Source organism: Piliocolobus tephrosceles, chromosome 9, assembly GCF_002776525.5.
Source record: "Piliocolobus tephrosceles isolate RC106 chromosome 9, ASM277652v3, whole genome shotgun sequence".
NCBI classification, from domain to species: domain Eukaryota; kingdom Metazoa; phylum Chordata; class Mammalia; order Primates; family Cercopithecidae; genus Piliocolobus; species Piliocolobus tephrosceles.
The window spans coordinates 112003003-112024694 of NC_045442.1; the positions used below are offsets into that span (position 1 = coordinate 112003003).

Consider the following 21692-nt stretch of genomic DNA (forward strand, 5'->3'; position numbering starts at 1 on the left):
CTATTAAATAGTAGGTCTTATTAATTTATTCTACCTATATATACACAGTTATATATATAGTATATAACTAGTATATGCATATACTAGCATATAGTATATATGTGTGTATATATATATTGTGTAACTGTGTGTATATATATGTACATATGTGTGTGTCTATACATATATATATATATATATATAGTTAGAAAGAATTAATAAGACCTACTATTTAATAGCACATCAAGGTGACCATAATCAGTAATATCTTAGTTTTACATTTTAAAATAACGTAAAGAGTGCAAGTGAATTGCTTGTAACTCAAAGGATAAATGCTTGAGGAGATGGACAACCCATTCTCCATGATGTGTTTATTTCACATTGCATGCCTGTATTCAAACATCTCATGTACCCCATAAATATATACACCTACTATGAAATGGTTTGGCTCTTTGTCCCCACCCAAATCTCATCTCAAATTGGAATCCCCACATGTCAGGGAGAGACATGGTGGGAGGTGATATTTTTTATGGTTTATTTTGTTATGGTTTTACAAAAATCTGAGACATCCAAAAAAACTGTGATTAAATTTAGAGAAAAAGGCATATCTCACAAATAATTTTACAGTAGGTGAGAAGCAACATGAACTGTAGACTTTGCAGGTAGGGAGTCTCTTGCAAAAGCAGAAGTCACATCAGCAAACTGGTGAAGAGGCAGCTCTAAGCTCCGTTCAGCCACAGACACATCAAAATGCAAGCAGAAAATGTCAGAATCAATGTTGTCAGAACTCTGGAAAGCAGTCAAAAGATTATAACAAGCAAGCAAATGCTGAATCAAGAAGACAGCAACCTAAAAATGGTAGGAAGATTCTCCACAATTTCTTATAGAAGATAGAAGCAGTGGGAACATTTTCTCACTCATTGCATGAAGCCAGTATTACTTCTAATACCAAAACCAGACAAAAACTTATAAGAAACAAGAACTAAAGAGCAACATCTCTCATGAACGTAAATCTGAAAATCTTCAACAAAATATTAGCAAATCAAATCCAACGATGTCTAAAAGTAACGACATGTCATAGTCAAATGGGATTTGTTCCAGGTTTGTAAGGCTGGCTCAACATTCGAAAACCAAATAATGTAATCCATCACATCAACAAGCTAAAGACGAAAAATCATATAATCATATCAATACATGAAGAAAAAGCATGTGACAAAATCCGACACCCATTCATGATAAAAACTCTCAGCAAACTGGAAAAAGAGGAAAACTTTCTCAATTTCTTAAAGAACAACTACAAAAAAACCTACAGCTAAAACTACATTTAATGGTGAAAAGCTAGACGCAGTTTTGCCAATATCAGGAGCAAGACAAAGATGTTCCCTCTCAGAACTCCTTTTCAACATCACACTGATAGTCCTAACTCATGCAATAAAACAAGAAAAGGAAGTAAAAGTTACACAAATTAGGAAGGAAGATATAAAACTGTCTTTGGTCACATATGGCATAATTACCTATATAAAATTCTAAAAGACAAAAATATTCTGGAACTAATAAGCAATTACAAGGGGTTGCACGATACATGATTAATACACAAAACTCAATTGCTTTCCTATATATCAACAGTGAACAAGTGGAATTTGAAATTAAAAACATGATAATATTTATATTAGCACTCTCTTTCCACAGAAATACTTAGGTATATGTCTAACAAAGTAGATTTAAGATTTATTTTTATTTTATTTGTTTTTTTCTCTGTCACCCAGGATGGAGTGCAGTGGCACGATCTTGGCTCACTAAAACCTCTGCCTCCTGGGTTCAAGTGATTCTCCTGTCTCAGCCTCCTGAGTAGCTGGGATTACAGGCACCTGCCACCACATCCAGCTATTTGTTTTGTAATTCTAAAAGAGACGAGGTTTCGCCATGTTGGCCAGGCTAGTCTCAAACTCCAGACCTCAGTGTATCCATCTGCCTCAGCCTCTCAAAATGCTGGCATTACAGGGGTGAGCCACTGCACTCTGCCAGATGTAAGATGTATATGAGGAAAACTATTAAACCATGATAAAATATATCAAAGAATAACTAAGTAAATGGAGAGTTAATTCATGTTCATCAACAGAAATGCCTAAGGTTGTCAAGATATCAATTCTTCCCAATTTGACCTTTAGATACAATGCGATCCCAATAAAATCCCAGCAAGTCAGTTTGTGGATATTGACAAATGATCCTAAGACTTGCATAGAGAGGCAAAAGATTCTGAATAATCAAGACAATAGTAAAAATAAAACAAAAGAAGACGGCTAATACTACCTGACCCCAGGCCTTACAATAAAGTTACAGTAATCAAGACAATGAGGTATTGGCAAAAGAATATACAAATAGATGAATCAAACAGAATACAGAGCCCAGAAACAGATGAACAAAAATATGGTTAATTGATATTTGAAAAACAAAACAAAGGCAAGTCAATGGAGAAAGAAGAGTCTTTTTAGTAAATGGCACTGGAAAAACTGAACATCTACATGTAAAACAATGAATCTAGACACAGAGTTTATAAGTTTATATTCTCCACAAAAATCAACTCAAAATGGATAATAGACATGAATATAAAATGTGAAACTATAAAAATGCTAGCAAATAACATCTGAGAATATCTAGATGATCTTTTGCTATAGTGATAGTTTTTTAAATACAACACCAATGGCACAATTCATGAAACAAATAATTGGTAAGTTGGGCTTTCTTAAAATTTAAAAGTGATGCTTTCTGAAAGACACCGTTAAGCAAATTACCAGTAGAAGACTAGTCATAAACTGGAAGAAAATATGTGAAAGACACATATGAGAAAAAATTATTATCCAAAACATACAAAGAACACTCAAAACTCAAAAACAAACAACCTAATTAATTAATGGACAGAAGATCTAAACAGATACCTCATCAAAGAAGACATACAATGGCAAGTAAGCAGATGAAACGAAGCTCAACATCATATGTCATCAGGAAATTGCAAATTTTAAAAAGTGACATACCACTAAATACCTATTAAGGTGGCAAAAATTTTAAAAAGCTAAAAACATCAAGTGCTGGCAAAGATATGGAGTGACAGAAATTGCCATTCACTGATGCTGTGAATGCAAAATGGTACAGTCACTTTGGAAAACAGTTTGGCAGTTCCTTGCAAACCTAAACATACTTTACCACATAACCCCACAAACTTGGTCCCTGCTCTTTTCCCAAAGGAGTTAAAAACTTATGTCCACACAAGAACCTGTACATGCATGCTTGCAGCAGCTTTATTCATAACTGCCAAAATTGGAAGCAACCAAGATGCCCCTCAGTGAGCAAATGGACAAATAGACTGTGGCATATTCAGACAACAGACTATTATCCAGCTGTAAAAAGCAATGAGTTTTCACGTCTATTATCAAGTGAAAAAAAGGAAATTTGAAAAGGCTACATGCTCTATGATTCCAACTACATGACATTCTGGAAAAGACAAAACTATGCAGAGAGGATCAAAATCAGTTGCCAGCTGTTTAAGGGTGGAGAGGAATGAACGGGCGGAGCAGAGACGATTTTTAGGGCAATGAAACGACTCTGTAGCATACTATGATAGTCGATATATGTCATCATACATTTGTTATAACCCACAGAATGTACAGCACCAAGAGTGAGACCTAATGTAAACTATGGAGTTTGAGTGTTAATGATGTGTCATTGTAGGTTTATCGATTGTAGAAAATGTACCACTCTTGTATGGGGAAGACTGTGGGTATATGGAAATAAGGGGTATATTTTCTTTCTTTCCCTCCCTCCCTCCCTCCCTTCCTTTCTATTTTTCTTTCTTTCTTTTTTTTTTTTTTTTTTTTTTTGACGGAATCTTGCTCTGTCACCAGACTGGAGTGCGGTGGCATGATCTCAGCTCACTGCAACCTCCACCTCCTGGGTTCAAACAATTCCCCTGCCTCAGCCTCCTGAGTAGCTGGGACTACAAGCATGTGCCACCATGACTAGCTAATTTTCTGTATTTTTAGAAGAGATGGGGTTTCATTATGTTAGCCAGGATGGTCTTGATCTCCTGACCTCATGATCCACCCGCCTTGGCCTCCCAAAGTGCTGGGATTACAGGCGTGAGCCACCGCACCCAGGTGATAACTACTTTCTACTCAGTTTGTTGTAAACCTAAAATTGCTATAAACCTAAAGGTATTAAAAATAAACATGAAAAAAGACAACCTACAAAATGATAATGAATATTTGCAAATTGCATATTTGATAATGATTTAAGATTCAGAATTCTAAAGAACTCCTATAACTCAACAAAAGATAATTTTGTGAAAAAAAATGGGCAAAACAGACATTTCTCCAAAAAAGATACATAAATGGCCCATAAGATCAAGAAAAGATGTTCAACATCATTCATCATTAGGGAAATGCAAATCAAAACCACCATAAGATTACACTTCATACTTCCTAGGACGGCTATAATTAAAAAGCTTAAAAAGGAAAGCAGCAGGCCCCAGACCTCCTTCAAAAATTTGCTTGAATACCTTCTCATCTAGGCCTGTCCTTACCATGATACTTAATATTTTAATTTGCCACCCTTCCATCTTATGATTTCTTATGTTTTATCTTTTTATCACAGTACTGATCACCTCTTAACGAGCTGTGTAATTTTACATACACATATGTAACTACATACCTATTACATAACAAGCTGTGTAACTTACTTATATACACATATGTAAGCATGTACATATACACATATTATATACACATATGTAAGCATGTACAAATACACGTTTATATACACATATGTAAGTATGAAAGTTTACTTACATATACGTTAAGTGTAAGTTTGTGTACAATATATATACAAATAAACCCATACAATATATTTTGTGTAATATATATACACACAAAATATATATTTTCTGTTTAACGCAAAAGTACATGCTCAAGAAGAACATTTTTTTTTGTTTCATTTAATGATGTATACTAGGTGTCTCAAACATTGCTTGCCATATAGCAGCTGCCCAATAAATATATATTAATTAAGCAGTTTTGTCTTTATTTTTCTTCATTCTTGGCAGGGTTTTGAAAATTTTATTGGTCTTCTGAAGTCCTCCATCTTAGATTTGTGTTCTATTTCATTAATTTGTGCTATTACCTAATTGGTTTCTAATATAATTTATTTTTTATATTATATATATTTTTCTCTATCTACTGGCTTAGCAAATGCTCATAGTTTATGTCATGCAATATTGTTGTTATTTCTGTTTCAAAACATTTTTTAATTTAATGTGATTTAGGAGGGGGACATGGGCTATTTAAAGTGTCTTTCTCCTAAACAATGGGAGTTTTCTAGACATTGCCTTATCATTTAAAATTATATAATTAAAAATATATCATTTAAAATTATAACCCTTTTTTGTTCCTTGCTAAATGTTCTGTGTGTGCTTGCAAATCATATATATCTGAACCTGGTAAATTGCGTTACATATGCCCATTAGGTATAGATCACTGACTATGCTGGTCAACTCCATTGCATCCTTACCATAGCACAAAATTAAAACATTTTGAGAATGCCTGAAGTACTCTGAATTGTGACTCATCAGTAAATAAGCTAATCAGAATGTATTTGGAAACTAATAAAATGGTTGTTTCTGAAAGAAGTCTCTGTATCAATGGCATGATTATATTCAAATAAGATTTTAGAGTTCCTAGATACACAAATCACTTTGACTACATCCTGTATTACAGAAGTGTTATTCAGATTATTTTTTAAAATTACTTTTTTACAGATTTTGCTTTCAAAATCTACATTGATCTACAGATAATTAAAGCAGGATGTACACGTTTATATTACAAAGGATTTCTAGGTATTTTATTCTCTTTGTAGCAATTGTGAATGGGAGTTCACTCATGATTTGGCTCTCTGTTTGTCTATTATTGGCTGTTGGGGGGTGGGAGCCTAGGGGAGGGATAGCATTAGGAGAAATACCTAATGTAGATGACAGGTTGATGGGTACAGCAAATCACCATGGCATGTATATATCTATGTAACAAAACCTGCATGTTCTACACATGTACCCCAGAACTTTAAGTATAGTAATAAAAAATATTTTTTTCTCCATGAAACGCCTTATATCTTTAAAAAGAGTTGATTTCTTTCATTCTTTCTGCTCTTCCTAGGTTGTATATTTCTACCTAATCAGATTTTCAAAGACTTCTTAGAGTTGTGATATGTGTTCAAGCTTTACTTAGAATTCTCAAAACAAAACAAAACAAAGAAAGGAGACTGTGGAATTTAAACCCCAATACATGGTTGGTTGCCAGCCAAACTTTTGAAATCAGTTGCTATGGAGATTCTTTTAATTTTGTCTTTCTCTTCTTCTGGGTCTAATTAGGGCATCAAAGTTTATAGCATATAAATATAATAATACCACTCATAATTCATATGGCAGATTCCAGCCACTTTATAACTAAAACAAAACATTTAAGACCAGTAGACTGGAAACACAGTTGAACTTCAAAAAAAAATTAGCAATGCCATGTTAAAAGAGATAATTCTCATGTAATGGCAACCAATGCCAAAATCAGGTTTATTCTAATTTCTTTGTTTGTACCAACAGCTGAAAAAGTTTTATTCCTGTGCATTATTTGGAACTAATTCAGCTTTCCTGCTCTAATATTACTGGTATGAATATGCCCACTCAAATCTAAAAAAAAAGAACAAGAGATTTTGCAATCATTCACCAAAAAGCACCTTCTGGTACAGCTTATCCTCCAAAGGCTCATGATTACTTTGGCCTTTAGGTTTGAAACAGAAGAACTACCAAGACAGTACATTTTTAATATGTTTCTGATTCCCTTGGTAAATCAGCATACTTTCCCTAATACAGAGAGAAATTCCTAGAAATATGCACAACTTTAGAGCTTAAATACAAAGAGCTCACGAAATAGCCAGAAATAAAATGATACTTTGAATTCTGAAAAATTACGCTAAACTATATCTCTAGGAAAGAGATACACTGGTGACATCACAAATAAAATTCAAAAGCATTATATGTGCTCTAATTGTTAACCTTATATGTTCGTGTGATATTTAAGTGAAAATGACAATGAAGAAAATGTACAAGCATTTGATATAGAAATAACTAAAACAATAGCAGAAAATATACATAAGGTAAAGATAAACAAATACAGAATTCCAGAGTAGCATTTTTCCTTATTCATACAATAATGTATATAATAAATAATCCAAAATTGAAGGAATATATAGTCATGTGATTTTAAAAGGCCATCTATGTCTATAGAGAATACGTTTTGTTTTCAACCAACACAGTCATTGTCATATTTATGGGGTACAGTGTAATGTTTTAATATATGTATATATTATAGTACTGATCAAAGTTAACACTTATCATATCTCAAACACTTGTCATCTCTTTGTGGTCAAAACATTAAGTTTTTTTTTTTTAAGATTCAGTTATACACAAAAGTGGTAGGGTATATGCAGGAGAATGAAGCTGGAACTCTACCTTTTATCATACATAAATATAAACTCAGGACGGATTAAAGACTTAAAAGGCAAGACCTAAAACTATAGAAATTCTAGAAGAAAACCAAGGAAAGTGAATTTTTCACAACAGCCTTGGCAAGGAATTTATGACTAAATCATCAAAAGCAATTGAAATGAAACCAAAAATTGACAAGTGGGATCTAATTAAACTAACGAGTTCTGCAGTTCTGCACAGAAAAAACAAACAATAACAACAAAAAATCTCTCAACAGAGTAAACAAAAAACCTACAAAACAGGAGAAAATAGTCACAGACTGTGCATACAACAAAGGTCACACTTCATGAATCCATAAAGAATTTAGTCAATTCAACAAGCAAAAACAACCCCATTTAAAAGTGGGCAAAGGACATGAACAGACACTTTTCAAAAAGAAGACAAACAAGCAGCCAACAAACATATGAAAGAAATGCTCTGTATCACTAATCATCAGAGAAATGCAAATCAAAACCACAGTGAGATACCATCTTACATTAGTCAAAATGGCCATTATTAAAAAGTCAAAAAATAACAGATGTTGGTGAGGTTACCGAGAAAAGGTAAAGCTTACACACTGCTGGTGGGAATGTAAATTAGTTCAGCCACTGTGGAAGGGAGTTTGAAGACTCTGAAAGAACTCAAAGCAGAATTACCATTTGACCCAGCAATTTCATTATTGGGTATATAACCAAAGGAAAATAAATCTGTCTCCCAAAAAGATACATGCATTCCTATGTTCATTGCATGACGAATCACAATACCAAAAACTTGGAATCAATCCAGGTGCCCATCAGTGGTGGATTGAATAAAGAAAATCTATTACATGTACACCATGGAATACTACACAGTCATAAAAAAAAGAATGAAATCAAGTCCTTCGCACTAACATGGATGCAGGTGGAGGCCATAATTCTAAGTGAATTAACGCAGGAACAGAAAACCAAACACTGCATATTCTCACTTATAAGTGGATGCTCGACACTAGGTAAATGTGGACATACACATGGGAGCAATAAGCACTGGGGACTACTAGAGTGGGGAGGGAGAGAGGAGGAAAGCGCTAAAAATCTATTGTGTCCTATGCTCACTATCTGGCTGACAAGACTAATTATACCCCAAATTTCACCATCACACTATACAAGATACCTGCACATGTATCGCTGATTCTAAAATAAAAGTTGAAATAATTTTTTTGAAAAGAAGTGGTATCGTAGCTTGGGCAAAACATAAATCAAAATACTTGAGTTCTAATGAGAACACATGGACACAGGGAGGGGAACATTACACACCAGGGCCTGCCAGCGGCTAGGGGGCTAGGGGAGGGATAGCATTAGGAGACATACCTAATGTTGATGGGTGCAGCAAACAACCATGGCATGTGTAAACCTATGTAACAAACCTGCACGTTCTGCATGTGTGTCTCAGAACTTAAAGTATAATAATAATTAAAAAATACTTCTGTTCTAGGACCAACTCTATCAGTACAAGTTTTATGAATTTTGACAAAACCTAAGCCACTCTTGTTGATAGCTTCATCCGCTGACTGTACTAATAATATCTTTTCCACCTAATTCTCAAGGCTTCTGAAGTTCAAATGAAGATTAATAAATAAAAAAGGCTTTGAACATTAAAAGTTCTATGTATATGTGAGCTGAAGTTGTCCATGACATTTCAGTTTTGGTTCCAAGAAGCAAATAATATCAAACTGCAATATTCTAGTTCAGAAATTATTAAAGGTAATGGTGACATAATTTGTCAATCTTCATTTTGACAATTTATATTCACCTCATTTGCAGTTAAATGAAGCCACAATTGGACTATGTTGCACAATTTTACAGGCCTAGCAGAATGAGTACATACGGCCCATTTAGCTAAGGATATTTTAATATATGATGTTCATTATGAGTTGATCTCATTCAACCATATCACCCAGCTGATATGTATCTCCTTGAGAGATCACTATGTCTATTTTACATACAGGTATTTATCAGGGTGTTGATTTTTTTTCTTTTTTAACAACCTATCACATCTGACAATATACACAGAGAAAAGACAATCCTCTGAAACGCATCAGAGTCTGTAGGCTCACCAGCCCTGTATGAATTGTCTTTAATGAAAATTCTGCCTGTAATTTTTCAAAAAAAAAATTTATCTCAGGCCGGGCTCAGTGACTCATGCCTGTAATCCCAGCACTTTGGGAAGCCAAGGCAGGCGGACCGTGAGGTCAAGAGATCAAGACCATCCTGGTCAACATGGTGAAACCCGATCTCTACTAAAAATACAAAAAACAGCTGGGCATGGTGGTGTGTGCCTGTAGTCCCAACTAACCGGGAGGCTAAGGCAGGAGAATCACTTGAACTCGGGAGGCAGAGGTTGCAGTGAACTGATATCGTGCCACTGCACTCCATCCTGGCAACAGAGTGAGACACCGTCTCACAAAAAGAAAAAAAAAAAAAAAAGAAAACTTTCATATGAAAAATACTTGTTTCCATTCTGTCTTTCTTTGAAGACACCTGTCAATTAATACACACATACACACACACACACACACACACAGCCATCAATTGGTTTTAAATGAATTATGATTATAAATGAATTATTCAGAGAAAGGAGGGAAAGTATCAACTTAAATCACCTTACCTCCCCCCGGTGTTGAGATACACACACTCTGCATGTTTCAACAATAAACGCAGCATATTGAGTAAGGCTGTGAGAGTTGAAGGTAAAAGTAAGAAAACAGAACCCTTTTACTTACGACAAATGAAAGTAGTCTCATCTGAATTATCAGCACAATCATTCACAAAATCACAAAGCTTGTCCTTTGCAATGCAGTGCTTATTAGCACACATGAATTCGTGAGCAGTACACTTTCTCTCTGGGTTAAGCAAAGGGGAGCAATCTTGGAAGGAAATATCATCCACTGCTACATCTCCTATGTAACTGATACCACGTTTGGCTCTGAAGACAATCTAAAAAAAAGAAAAAGCCAGTTACAGTTACACTGTCAATCAAGAAGTTCAAAACCTGGGCAAACACTATTTATCAAGCACATCAAGCTTGAAACTGTTTATTTTGCCTTGTTTTTTTAATGTCCCTATGTTGAAAATGACCCAGGACATTTAAGGACCATTTAAGACCTAGGTCATCCTCAACACCTAAGAATGTGGGAGTGGCAACACCACTGGCTCATGTCTAGATTTTTAGGAGATAGGTCTAGAAAATTGGCAGGAGACATCGATCCTTTGCCAGCTCTCTACGACCTTTGCCAGCTCTCAGTTGTCAAACAAGACCTACTCCTGTTTCAGAGTATTGCTGCACAGGAAAGCAGTAGGTCGATCGGATGACATAAAGTACCAAGAGTGGAAAGATACAAGTAGATTACTTATTTTGCTCAATTCTTGTCATTCCTCAGATCTCTCCATTCCTACTATTTGAAAGCTAAAAGATAAGTCTTCAACACCATTAGTTTTTTTTTTTTTTTTTAATTGGACACATCTTTGGAGTTGAAATGACTTTGATTTGCTTTTGATTCATATATGTGATGAACAGAATCTTCACATGTCCTATTGTTTGACAACGATCTCCCACATATGTGGACTTCCAGTAGAATCAGGAAGAATGAAGAATAGCAACAGGAATCATCAGTGGTTTTACAAATTCCATCATCAATTTGTTAACAATACCATTGCTTGCAATAAAAATGAACGCTATTTCATAACTACATAAAACATCACATATTCTGTAGTTTAGGATATTTCAGTGAAATGAATTCAGTCTTTTTATTAAGTTTTTTTTCTGCAAGCTAAGTATGTATATGTTAACATAAGAAATATTCAGATATTTCAAAATAAATTTAGAACAATTAGAGGTGAGTTAACAAGGTCAGTTTTACTTTAGTGATGTTGTACAAAATACTGTTACCATATTTAGAAATGTCTTTTGACCAATTCTGGATGATTATTTTTCTTAAAATAAATAATTATAGTTTTTTTCCCTTCAGATGTGATAGATCTTTATACTGTTGTGTGAACCTAGGTGTTATCCTCTTAACATGAGAAGATGGAATAATTGAAATCATGCCTCTCACATTATCAAAAGAAAAATATAGCTGTGTTTGTATAGTGAATTTACATAAAAGGAATAGACTGCTCTTCATAGTAGGTGAGCTTGGAAAGAAAAAAAATAAATTAGTAAAATAGATGAAGAGCTTGAAAGTGATTAAAAAGAGATGAAACCAAAAAGTATAATAAGGACTATGATTTTCTTAAAAGGGAAATCGAGCCATGGAAAAATATTAATATGCAAAATAAAAAAGATACTCTATTATCTGGATAATTTAAAATTTCAATACATGCTGTAATGCTCTGTGAATAAGAAATCAGATAATGCAATGAGTGTTGCACATAATTTGCTTATCTTCTGTCACATAGGTCCAATCTCAGTTGCTTGCCTTGTTCAAATAATCAAATCATCACTTACATCTCAACGTTTCACACAGTGTTGCTTGGGATTCCCTAGACTTTAACACTGAATGTGATTAACTGTTCTTAAAAAAGAGAGAAACTACAATGTATCTTTCTTTTTCCAGACAGAATAAAGTCAGGGTTAATTATTTTTGTAAATTTGGTAGACAATGTAGCATGGCAGTTGCACTGTGGACTGGTGGAAGGCCTGACCGTGTCTACAGTCAGCCTCTGCCACTTGTAGTTACATAACTAGAACAGAAGACCTAACATCTGGGTATTTCTGTATTCTAATTTATAATATGGAGATAATAATACTATGTAACTTGCAAGGTTATTGTGAAAGCAAGATGAGTAAATATTTTAAAAATTCATATAACAGTATGTAGCACTCGGTAAGTGCTACATACGTGATTGCTCTAATAGTAAAAATCATAATTAAATATTTTGTTTTAATTTGGGGGGGTTCCCAAATAAAATTATACAAACTTCCCAGAGATGTTCAGCATACCATACCTAAAAATATTTTATATGTTTCCTCAAGGGCTAGAGGCACTCATCTTTGTGAGACTAAAGAGAACAATCTCGTAAGAAATGGCAGAATTGTGAAGAGTGTGCCTAACTCATCACTGCCTCTCTCGTGTTTGGTGCATAGCAATGTGCTTTGCATGTAGTAAGTGCTCAATAATATTTCATGGAAGAAATCACACATAAAACAGCAAATATTCACAAGTCATTAGTATTTAGTTTTAAGAGTCAAAAAATCAGGGCTATATTTCTCTTTAATCTCAATATGTGAAAAATTAGAAATTCAGAATGGCTAAATTAATAATTGATTGTATGTGCTGAAATTCCCCTTAATATTACTTCAAACACGGTTTTACTATACAAATATTTTACATGCACAGAACTAGTTAAGACTTCATCACCTGAGGTGGAAGCCCAAGTGTGGCAGAGTAGAACCTTCTACATGTTCTTGATGAGATTTCTTCTCGCCTCAGTTTAAAGACCTGAGAGGTGGAACAGCTGGGATCCCTCTAATAAAACTTTCATATTGTGCAAGGCTATGAAATTGCTATTCAGTCTTCACTGCTTCAAGTTGAACTTCCTTTTTATACATATCCTAAATTATCTACAAGTGATTCATAAGAAAACTGGACTCCAGAGAGAGGCAAAAGATACATAGGATTTACTACACCTATCATTCCAAGAAACTGGCTGTAATACTTACCAATGCTTTTATACAATGGAAGCCTGTACACTCCCATTGGAGTTGGGAGGAGCTGATCTATCAGAGAAAGCACATGGTTGTAGATGTATTTATCTGAACATTCACAGCCAACTTGACTACCCCAGCTGCACAGGGAAGAGTGAAAATGCAATATTCAACAAGAATTTTATCCTATCTGGAGTTAAACGGCTCTAAATTCATGGAATTAAGACCCAGGCAGTTAAGAATAAGAAGAAAATGCTGTACATAAATGGCTCTGTGTTCTCACTCTGCCTATTCAAATTTTAACAAATCTTCAGAGCTAAGCCTCATCTTCTAGGAAAATTCCCATTAAAACAACAGCCAATGGAAGCCTTGCTTTCTTGGTAATCCATAAGAAATATGCTTTGTGCCAAACATTTCAGCACATGCTTATTTTCAATTTAAACATTTTCATCTGCGTACTAGTACTTTTCTTTAGTTATTAATATGTATAGGTCTGATCCTCTTACTATTATCACAAATTCCATGAAGACAAGTAGAGCATTACACAATATTGTGCCTCCCAAAAATATTTTTAAATTAGGTGAATCTATTGCCTATAATAAGGTTTAACAATATAATATGTTTTCCAAAGACTATCTTTTAAATTGGGTTTGAAAGAATTAATTGCTGTACAAGCTCTGAGAATATATTTGCAAAACAGAGGGAAACATTCTTTGTATGTGTGAGGCTGGTTGGGGAGTGAAGGAAGGTTGTTATTCAAATTAAATGTTCCTAGAAGTACAAATATCTACTTGGAAGAAATCAGAGTATTCTGAAATTGTCCATTCTTTATGTAAAATGCCCCATGGAGTGTTAAGTGTCGTGTCTACGCATCCATAGAACACATCAAAAAGGGAATGGGGAGCAAGAAGACTGTGAGTATGGAAGGAAATAAATGAGGATGAAAAAAAATATCAGCAGAACTCACTCAAGCCATAATTACCTGGATTACACACCTGTGTATGTGAATGAATGCCTAAAAACACTTCTGCTCTCTTCCACTGTGCACCTTGCCATCCAGTTTGAGCCCACAATTTAGAAGTAACATTATCTTTCTTGATGAGTACCTGCAGAGATAAATCAGGTAAACGGCATTGAAGTATTTTATTTTGAGAAATTGCAAACATGTAGAATTCTTCCAGTGATTCCTTTTTAGTTGTAATATCAACATGAAGTCCTGGAGAGAAGAGCTAAGACATTTTTTTTTATTAGATATCTTTGTTTTCTACAGCATTGTGCCCCTAGGGTACCTCACAAGCTTTGTACAATACAGATGAGCATGAATACCTGTCAGTCAAGTCCTAAGGTATCTGGGCACCATTTAATTCAGAACTCAACTACATTAACTTTTTAAAAATCTGGCGGCAGTAACAATTGCTGTTTTATATATTATATAATACTCTTGTGGTCAAATGAGAAAGTATGGAATTGCTTACTAAAACACTCTTTTGAGAATGATCTTTCTCATTAGATGATTCCAGAGGGGCAGTAATGTTACAATGTCAGCTCATTTCATTGTAAGCGCACAGATGGGTTAGATGAGTGAGCATCTATTTATGCTGCACTAGTAAGAGCTTCCTGCCCAACAGCCGTGAAACCAACATATTCTCATCAGTACGGTATCCTCACCGTAAAGCAGAATCCAGATTACTCTCAGCAAACTATTATGGCTCTTCTTTTAGAATCATACAAAACGAGCCATGAAGTGAGTAACTAAGGCTCATAGGAGAGTGGAACAATTTTGGATTGTAAAATAACTGACTTAGATAGTGTATTAAATGATTTCACAACACTACTTTTTAAAAATAGAACTTATACAACCAAAGAATTATTCAGATAAAAGATTTGTGAAACTCCTAACTTTTAAAAGTGAAGATGAATTTTAATGATTTATCTGTTTTTTTAATGAAATTCACATTTTAAAAATGTAATTGGAGTCTCCAGAGTCACAGAAAAAAATGTGTTACCAGCAAAACTATCATTAAATTATCAGTCTATAAAAATCAAAATAATTTGGAACACTATCGAGGTCAAGAAAATATCGTTTCTAACCAATAACTAAAAATCAATTTTGAAAGGCATTGAAAAAAATGTATAGTAAACGAGTCTTCTTTATATATATACACTATATACAAATCACTGAGAAAAAACATGTTCAAGAAACTTATTAATGCAACATTTAATGTTATTTTACTTATCCATGCACAAAAAAATCAGGCATAGATATCATTTTATTCATTTTATAATTCCAGACTTACAAAATTTTAATCCTTTTAAAAAAGTTAATCTACCAATATCAAATTTTATACTGAAAAAATGAAAGTATATTTCAAATCATCAATCCTAACCCCATAATATTCCAGACACATAATTCTCATTTTATTGACAAAAATCTTACAGTAAGTTGTAGTAATTGCTTTGCTTAAAACCATTTTTAAAAAGTCACTTTACAACAATAAGTTATAACATCAATCCAGAAGACCATTTGGATGCCTTTAGATTATTAAACATAACCATGCATGTATACACACAAATATACTTTTAAACTGTTTTCAGAATGAAAACAATAAATGTTTCCAATAGAAAAAAAAATTTTTTTTGAAAGAAACTACGTTTGTCTAAAGTTTCTTTAGAAAAATGAATAACAATAGCCAGGAAAACCATAGAATAAAAAAAAAACAGGAGTTGGGGTAGCACCTACTACTAATATTGCAATCAACGTTTTGGAAAATAAATGACCTAGCAGTTGGTCACAGTCTGTATCTCTACTGGGGAAAAAGCAGGAAACTCATGTCTAATCTTGTTGCAAATATGCTCAAGATTTCTTGGCAAGCTAATAGTATTTAAGAGGGGGAGAGTCCTTATCAATAGATTGCTTCTAGCAAGCTAGCCCTACTCTAAAACTGCTCATAGTATATACAATTCTGGAATTTGTGGATTTATTTTCAGACAAGGTTTCCTGGAAAGTAACACATAAACTATGAAACAGAATAAATGGAGATGCTCCAAATTTTAGTTGGCTTCTTCAGTATAACTAATGTGTCTATGCATATTACTCATGAACCTTATGCATTTTTCTCTACCAGGGAATATACAGTATAGGAAGAAAGGACTTGGGGCTCTGTAATATTCCAGAACTGCTCTCTGGCCTGTACATGTTGGATCCCCCAGAACAAAAGCATACAGGACTTCTTGAAACAATAGTTAATTCCAGAGATTGGACAGGATAAAAAGAAGGTGAAGTTTGTAACATCTTGGCCAAAAAGAAAGAATATGCTCAAAGAACAATAGGCCGTTTTAGAGAGATATGGAGGTTGGTTAAGAGGGACTCTTATTTCCAAATCTGAGACAATTTGAGGACCAAATAAATAATAATACTATTATGTTGACTAAAATAGAAACTTATGAGTCCACATTGATATAGAATAGTAAATGAACACACAAATAGAGAGATGAGAATTTTTTTCAATATGAATCCAATCTACAAATGTGGACAGAATAATGGAGTTAGAAAATCACAGGCAATCAGCATTGTAAAATTAATTCAGGCAAAAAAAAAAAAAAAAAAAAGCCACCACTGAAGGCAAAAATTTGTGGGTAAAATGGAGATGAAATCAGTATTCATACTGATTTCTCTTTGCAAAATATTTATTGATAACAAAAAAACCACAAAAGTAATGGGGCTGATAAGGATCACTAACTAATGGGATGCAATAAAAACACGATGTTAGTTATATAATAGGGAAAAAAGAGCTTAACACAATAAAATTAAACTAAGAGACATTTTACAAAATGACATGGCTACTGGCTTTTAAAATAGCAAGTTTATAAAAACCTAGGGAAGATAAGGAATTATTCCTGTTTGAAAGACTGTAGAAAGAAATAACTTGGTATAATCTATTATCCTATACTGGATTTTTTTTTTTTCTATAGGGGACATTACCAGGACAACTCATTTAAAAAAAATAAGATCTCTGAGTGAAGGATATATTGGAGTTGTCTGTGCTATTCTTTATGTGTTTAAAACAGTTTAATTTTTTTTAACAGAAACATTTTGAAAAACACTATTGCAGAATGTAGTAAAAGGCAACAAGAAGACACATCCAGATATTACCCAAGTGTATATATTTATTTGATTGTGTTATACTCAGAACACTGATATTGAAACATGCATATGTTTCAAGTGCAAAATAGTATTACCCAGAAGCTATAACCTCAGCATAGAGACAACATTCATAATTAAATAGAATAAAAATTACTTATTAGCTATTCATGTCCAATTCTGCTAAAGTTTTTACTCCATCATATCATTACAAATCTAGTGAAGTGTTGGTAATTGTCCATTTTCACTTATTAACAGAATATATTGTAATGATACCAAATTATGCACTATGAACTTTTACAGAGAAAATTCAGAAAATGTGATTGCCTAAGTAGTACCTGAAGAGAACCAACGGTGGCCCCATTCATATGTGTCCAGAACACCAAGGTACATTTTGGTCCCGTGAATGAAATGACAGGAGTAAGAATGTCAGCTGTGTCACCAAATTTCCCATTAGAACTGTCAGCATACAGGTACCAGCCATCTGTGGTATTTCTGGAAAAGGAATTTATCATATTATAAAAAGAAGAAGAGGCCGGGTGCGATGGCTCATGCCTGTAATCCCAGCAATTTGGGAGGTTGAGGCAGGTGGATCACCTGTGGTCAGGAGTTCAAGACCAACCTAGCCAACATGATGAAACCCCGTCTCTACTAAAAATACGACAAAACAAGCTGGGCGTGGTGATGTGTGCCTGTAATCCCAGCTACTCAGGAGGCTGAGGCAGGAGAATAGCTTGAACCCACGAGGTGCAGGTTGCAATGAGCTGAGATTGTGTCATTGTACTCCCGTCTGGGCAACAAGGTGAAACTCCATCTCAAAAAAAGAAGAAGAAGAAGAAGAGGAAGAATATTGCAAAACACAGTATAGTTTGTCACTAACCATATTTTATTGTTTTATATTTTTTCCTAAAAGTATAATGTGTTATATAGCATAATTATCACCCATTACCTTCATCAGAAATAATACTTCTGCCACTTTGATTTTGAACCCATAGTCCTTGCAATGATATCAATTGGCACAATGTGTACACAATTATGATAAAGGCTGAAACTACCAAATCTGTAATAACTTGGTTGATATTTTTACATAATACCACTAACACTCTAATCAGCATTTTAGAGCTAATTTTAATGTGAGTAAAATGAAGCCTTAAAACACTGATTGCCTTTAGAAGAAACATTAAAGGAAGGAAAAAACGTGAATAAGTAGGGGATGAAAAACAGGAAACTGGTCTGTCTCAAAGGGTTTCCATTCAAGTTTACTCTCTCTATATTGATTTAGCTCAGTTTCACTTCAACACATTTTAGTAACCTTGTGCATAATTTTAAAGAATATCCTTTCTTTCCTAGGCCTAAATTAAAAAGGAAAAATAATGATGGAAACGATTAAATATCAATATATTTTCTGCTATAAAAGAAACGATTTATAACCCTACTTGGAAAATTAATTCAAAAGAGAATAAAACATTAAAGTCATTCTAGGTTAAATACAGCTTTTTGAAGCATAAAGAAGTGATCCACACAGTTTGGGTATTCTGGCACTCTGTTTTGGATTAACTTGATTTCTTGCCACTTTCTAATTTAAATATAGATGCTAGAAACTAGAGTTTAAATTTGCTTCTTATTAAAGCTATTTTATTTTGAAAATTTTTATCATTTTGGGGGAATTGTGAAGAGCAAACAGATGGAAAGAGAGGTGGAAGTAGTCATTCAGTCACCATGTATTTACAGAGTGCTCAGTCTTGCAAGTCTTGCCAGTGGCTGTTCAAGTTTGTAGGAACAGAATTGTTTGCAAAAGACACAGCAGGGTTTGGCCTCAGGCCTCCTCATTTACTAGATGGTCAATTTAGGTCAGATTATTTAACTTCTCTAAACATCTTAGTTTCTTCATTTCAGAAAATGAGATAGTTCCATGTATGGTGTTAATAAGAATCATAAATAAAATATGTGGAATATCTAACACCATACCTGGCATATTTTATATATTAAAAAAATGGTAGTTGTACTTTGTGGTTAGGTTTATATCATTTATTCTTCCTAATGAAATAAGAACTTTAGTGCCCTGCAAACCACAGAGTTATGAGTTAATTTTTAAGAGGCAGAATTATCATTTATATTTGTCTGAATTATGTCTCAGAGAAAAAGCATTTCCAGCTTTCTTTCTTATATGTAATACGCTAAATATCCCAGTATAACAGGGATACCCAGAACAAAGATGGATATACCTATACATTCAGATATATAGAAGCAATAGTCAAGAAAAAATTGCATGCACATACCTATATGCATATGATTTATTTAACCTGCAAATCTTTCTTTAAGCAAACGTCAGGATTATAATAATTTTATTATACTTCACTGAAAATTATTTCAATGTGCTACATCTAAATGTCCACCAGGAAATTGAGTTCTGCTTATGAGATGTAGCTTGAATTGTTCATTCCTCTCCAATTTTAATGCTATCACTTCATCACATTTTTACTACCTCTTGCTTAGAATAATAAATCTCATTGTTCTTTCACATATACTGTTGATTCACTCTATTCCTTCTTCACACATCACATAATTTTTTAATGGATATTGGATTAAATCATGTCCCCAAGTGCACTTCTTAAAACCTGCTAAAGTCTTTTTAATTGACATAGGATACCAGGAAGGGGGAGCAAGAAGGAATAAAGAGGAGTTGATTAATGGGTGCAAAATTACGGTTTAATGGAAGAAAAAGACCTAGTGTTTGATAAATCAGTAAGGTGACTATAGTTTATAATAATGTACTGTACACTTCAAAGTGGCTAGAAGGGAATCATTTCGATGTTTCTAACATAAAGAAAAGACAAATATTTAAGTTGATGAATATCCCAGGTACGCCGATTTGATCTTTATGATTTAGTTGAATGTATGAAATTATCACATGTACTCTGGAGTTACGTACCTCTATCATGCATCAATTAAAACATAGTTTTGAAATAATTGAAATATATGTTTAATATGCCTTACAAATCTCTACATAACTTGGATCTCTGTCTCCCAGTGGGAATGGGAGTTGGGAAGAGATGATTCCCATCGCCCCACCTGAGGCAATGCAATCTAACTCTAGAGCAACACCGCGTGTGTGAATTATCAAACTTAGTGTTTTAAAAATATCAATTCCTCACAAATTGGTTTAAAGATTCAATGAAATCCCAACACACTCCTGATAGACTTTATTTTTCAGAAATTGGAAAACTAATCTTAAGCTTCATATAGAAATGTAAGGAGACGGGAATAGCTAATTTTATCATGAGAAGAACAGAGTTGGAGGATTTAATCAGATATCAAGACTCATTCAGGACACAGGCATGGGCAAAGACTTCATGACTAAAACATCAAAAGTAATGGCAACTAAAGCCAAAATAGACAAATGGGATCTAATTGAACTAAACAGCTTCTGTAGAGCAAAAGAAACTATTATCACCGTGAACAGACAACCTAGCGAATGGGAGAAAATTTTTGCAATCTATCCATCTGACAAAGTTCTAATATCCAAAATCTACAAGGAACTTAAACAAATTTACAAGTAAAAAACAACCCCATCAAAAGTGGGCAAAGGATATGAACAGAAACTTCTCAAAAGAAGATATTTATGCAGCCAACAAACATGAAAAATATCTCATTATCACTGGTAATTGAAGAAATGCAAATCAAGACCACAATGAGATACCATCTCACGCCAGTTAGAATGGCAACCATTAAAAAGACAGGAAACAACAGATGCTGGAGAGGATGTGGCGAAATAGGAACGCTTTTACATTGTTGGTGGGAGTGTAAATTAGCTTAATCATTGTAGAAGACAGTGTGGTGATTCCTCAAGGATCTAGAACCAGGAATACCATTTGATCAAGCAATCCCATTTTGGGGTTTTTACCCAAAGGAATATAAATCATTCTACAATAAAGACACATGAACACATACATTTATTTTAGCCCTATTTACAATAGTAAAGACTTGGAACCAACCCAAATGCCTATCAATGATAGACTGGATAAAAATGTGACACATATACACCATGGAATACTAGGCGGCCATGAAAAAGAACATGTTCATGTCCTTTGCAGGGACATGGATGAAGCTGGAAACCATTATCCTCAGTAAACTAACACAGGAACAGAAAACCAAACACTGCATGTTCTCGCTCATAAGTGGGAGCTGAACAATGAGAACACACTGACACAAGGAGGGGAACATCACACACCGGGGCCTGTCGAGGTAGGGGGCAAGGGGAGGGAGAGCATTAGGATAAATATCTAATGCATGCAGGGCTTAAACCTAGATGATGGGTTGATAGGTGCA

The 21692-nt window shown here is 34.1% G+C and overlaps 1 protein-coding gene across 1 annotated transcript in view; it reads right to left on the reverse strand.

The window, feature by feature from the left end:
* MALRD1 (MAM and LDL receptor class A domain containing 1) overlaps positions 1-21692 on the reverse strand; it is a 701386-nt gene that overhangs the window by 405565 nt on the left and 274129 nt on the right. Inside the window, exons 22-24 of the mRNA XM_026454821.1 lie at positions 17702-17858; positions 14218-14328; positions 10299-10512 (exon numbers count right to left, since the gene is read on the reverse strand). Coding sequence (XP_026310606.1) covers positions 10299-10512; positions 14218-14328; positions 17702-17858 — 482 coding nt within the window. The remainder of the gene's footprint in view (positions 1-10298; positions 10513-14217; positions 14329-17701; positions 17859-21692) is intronic.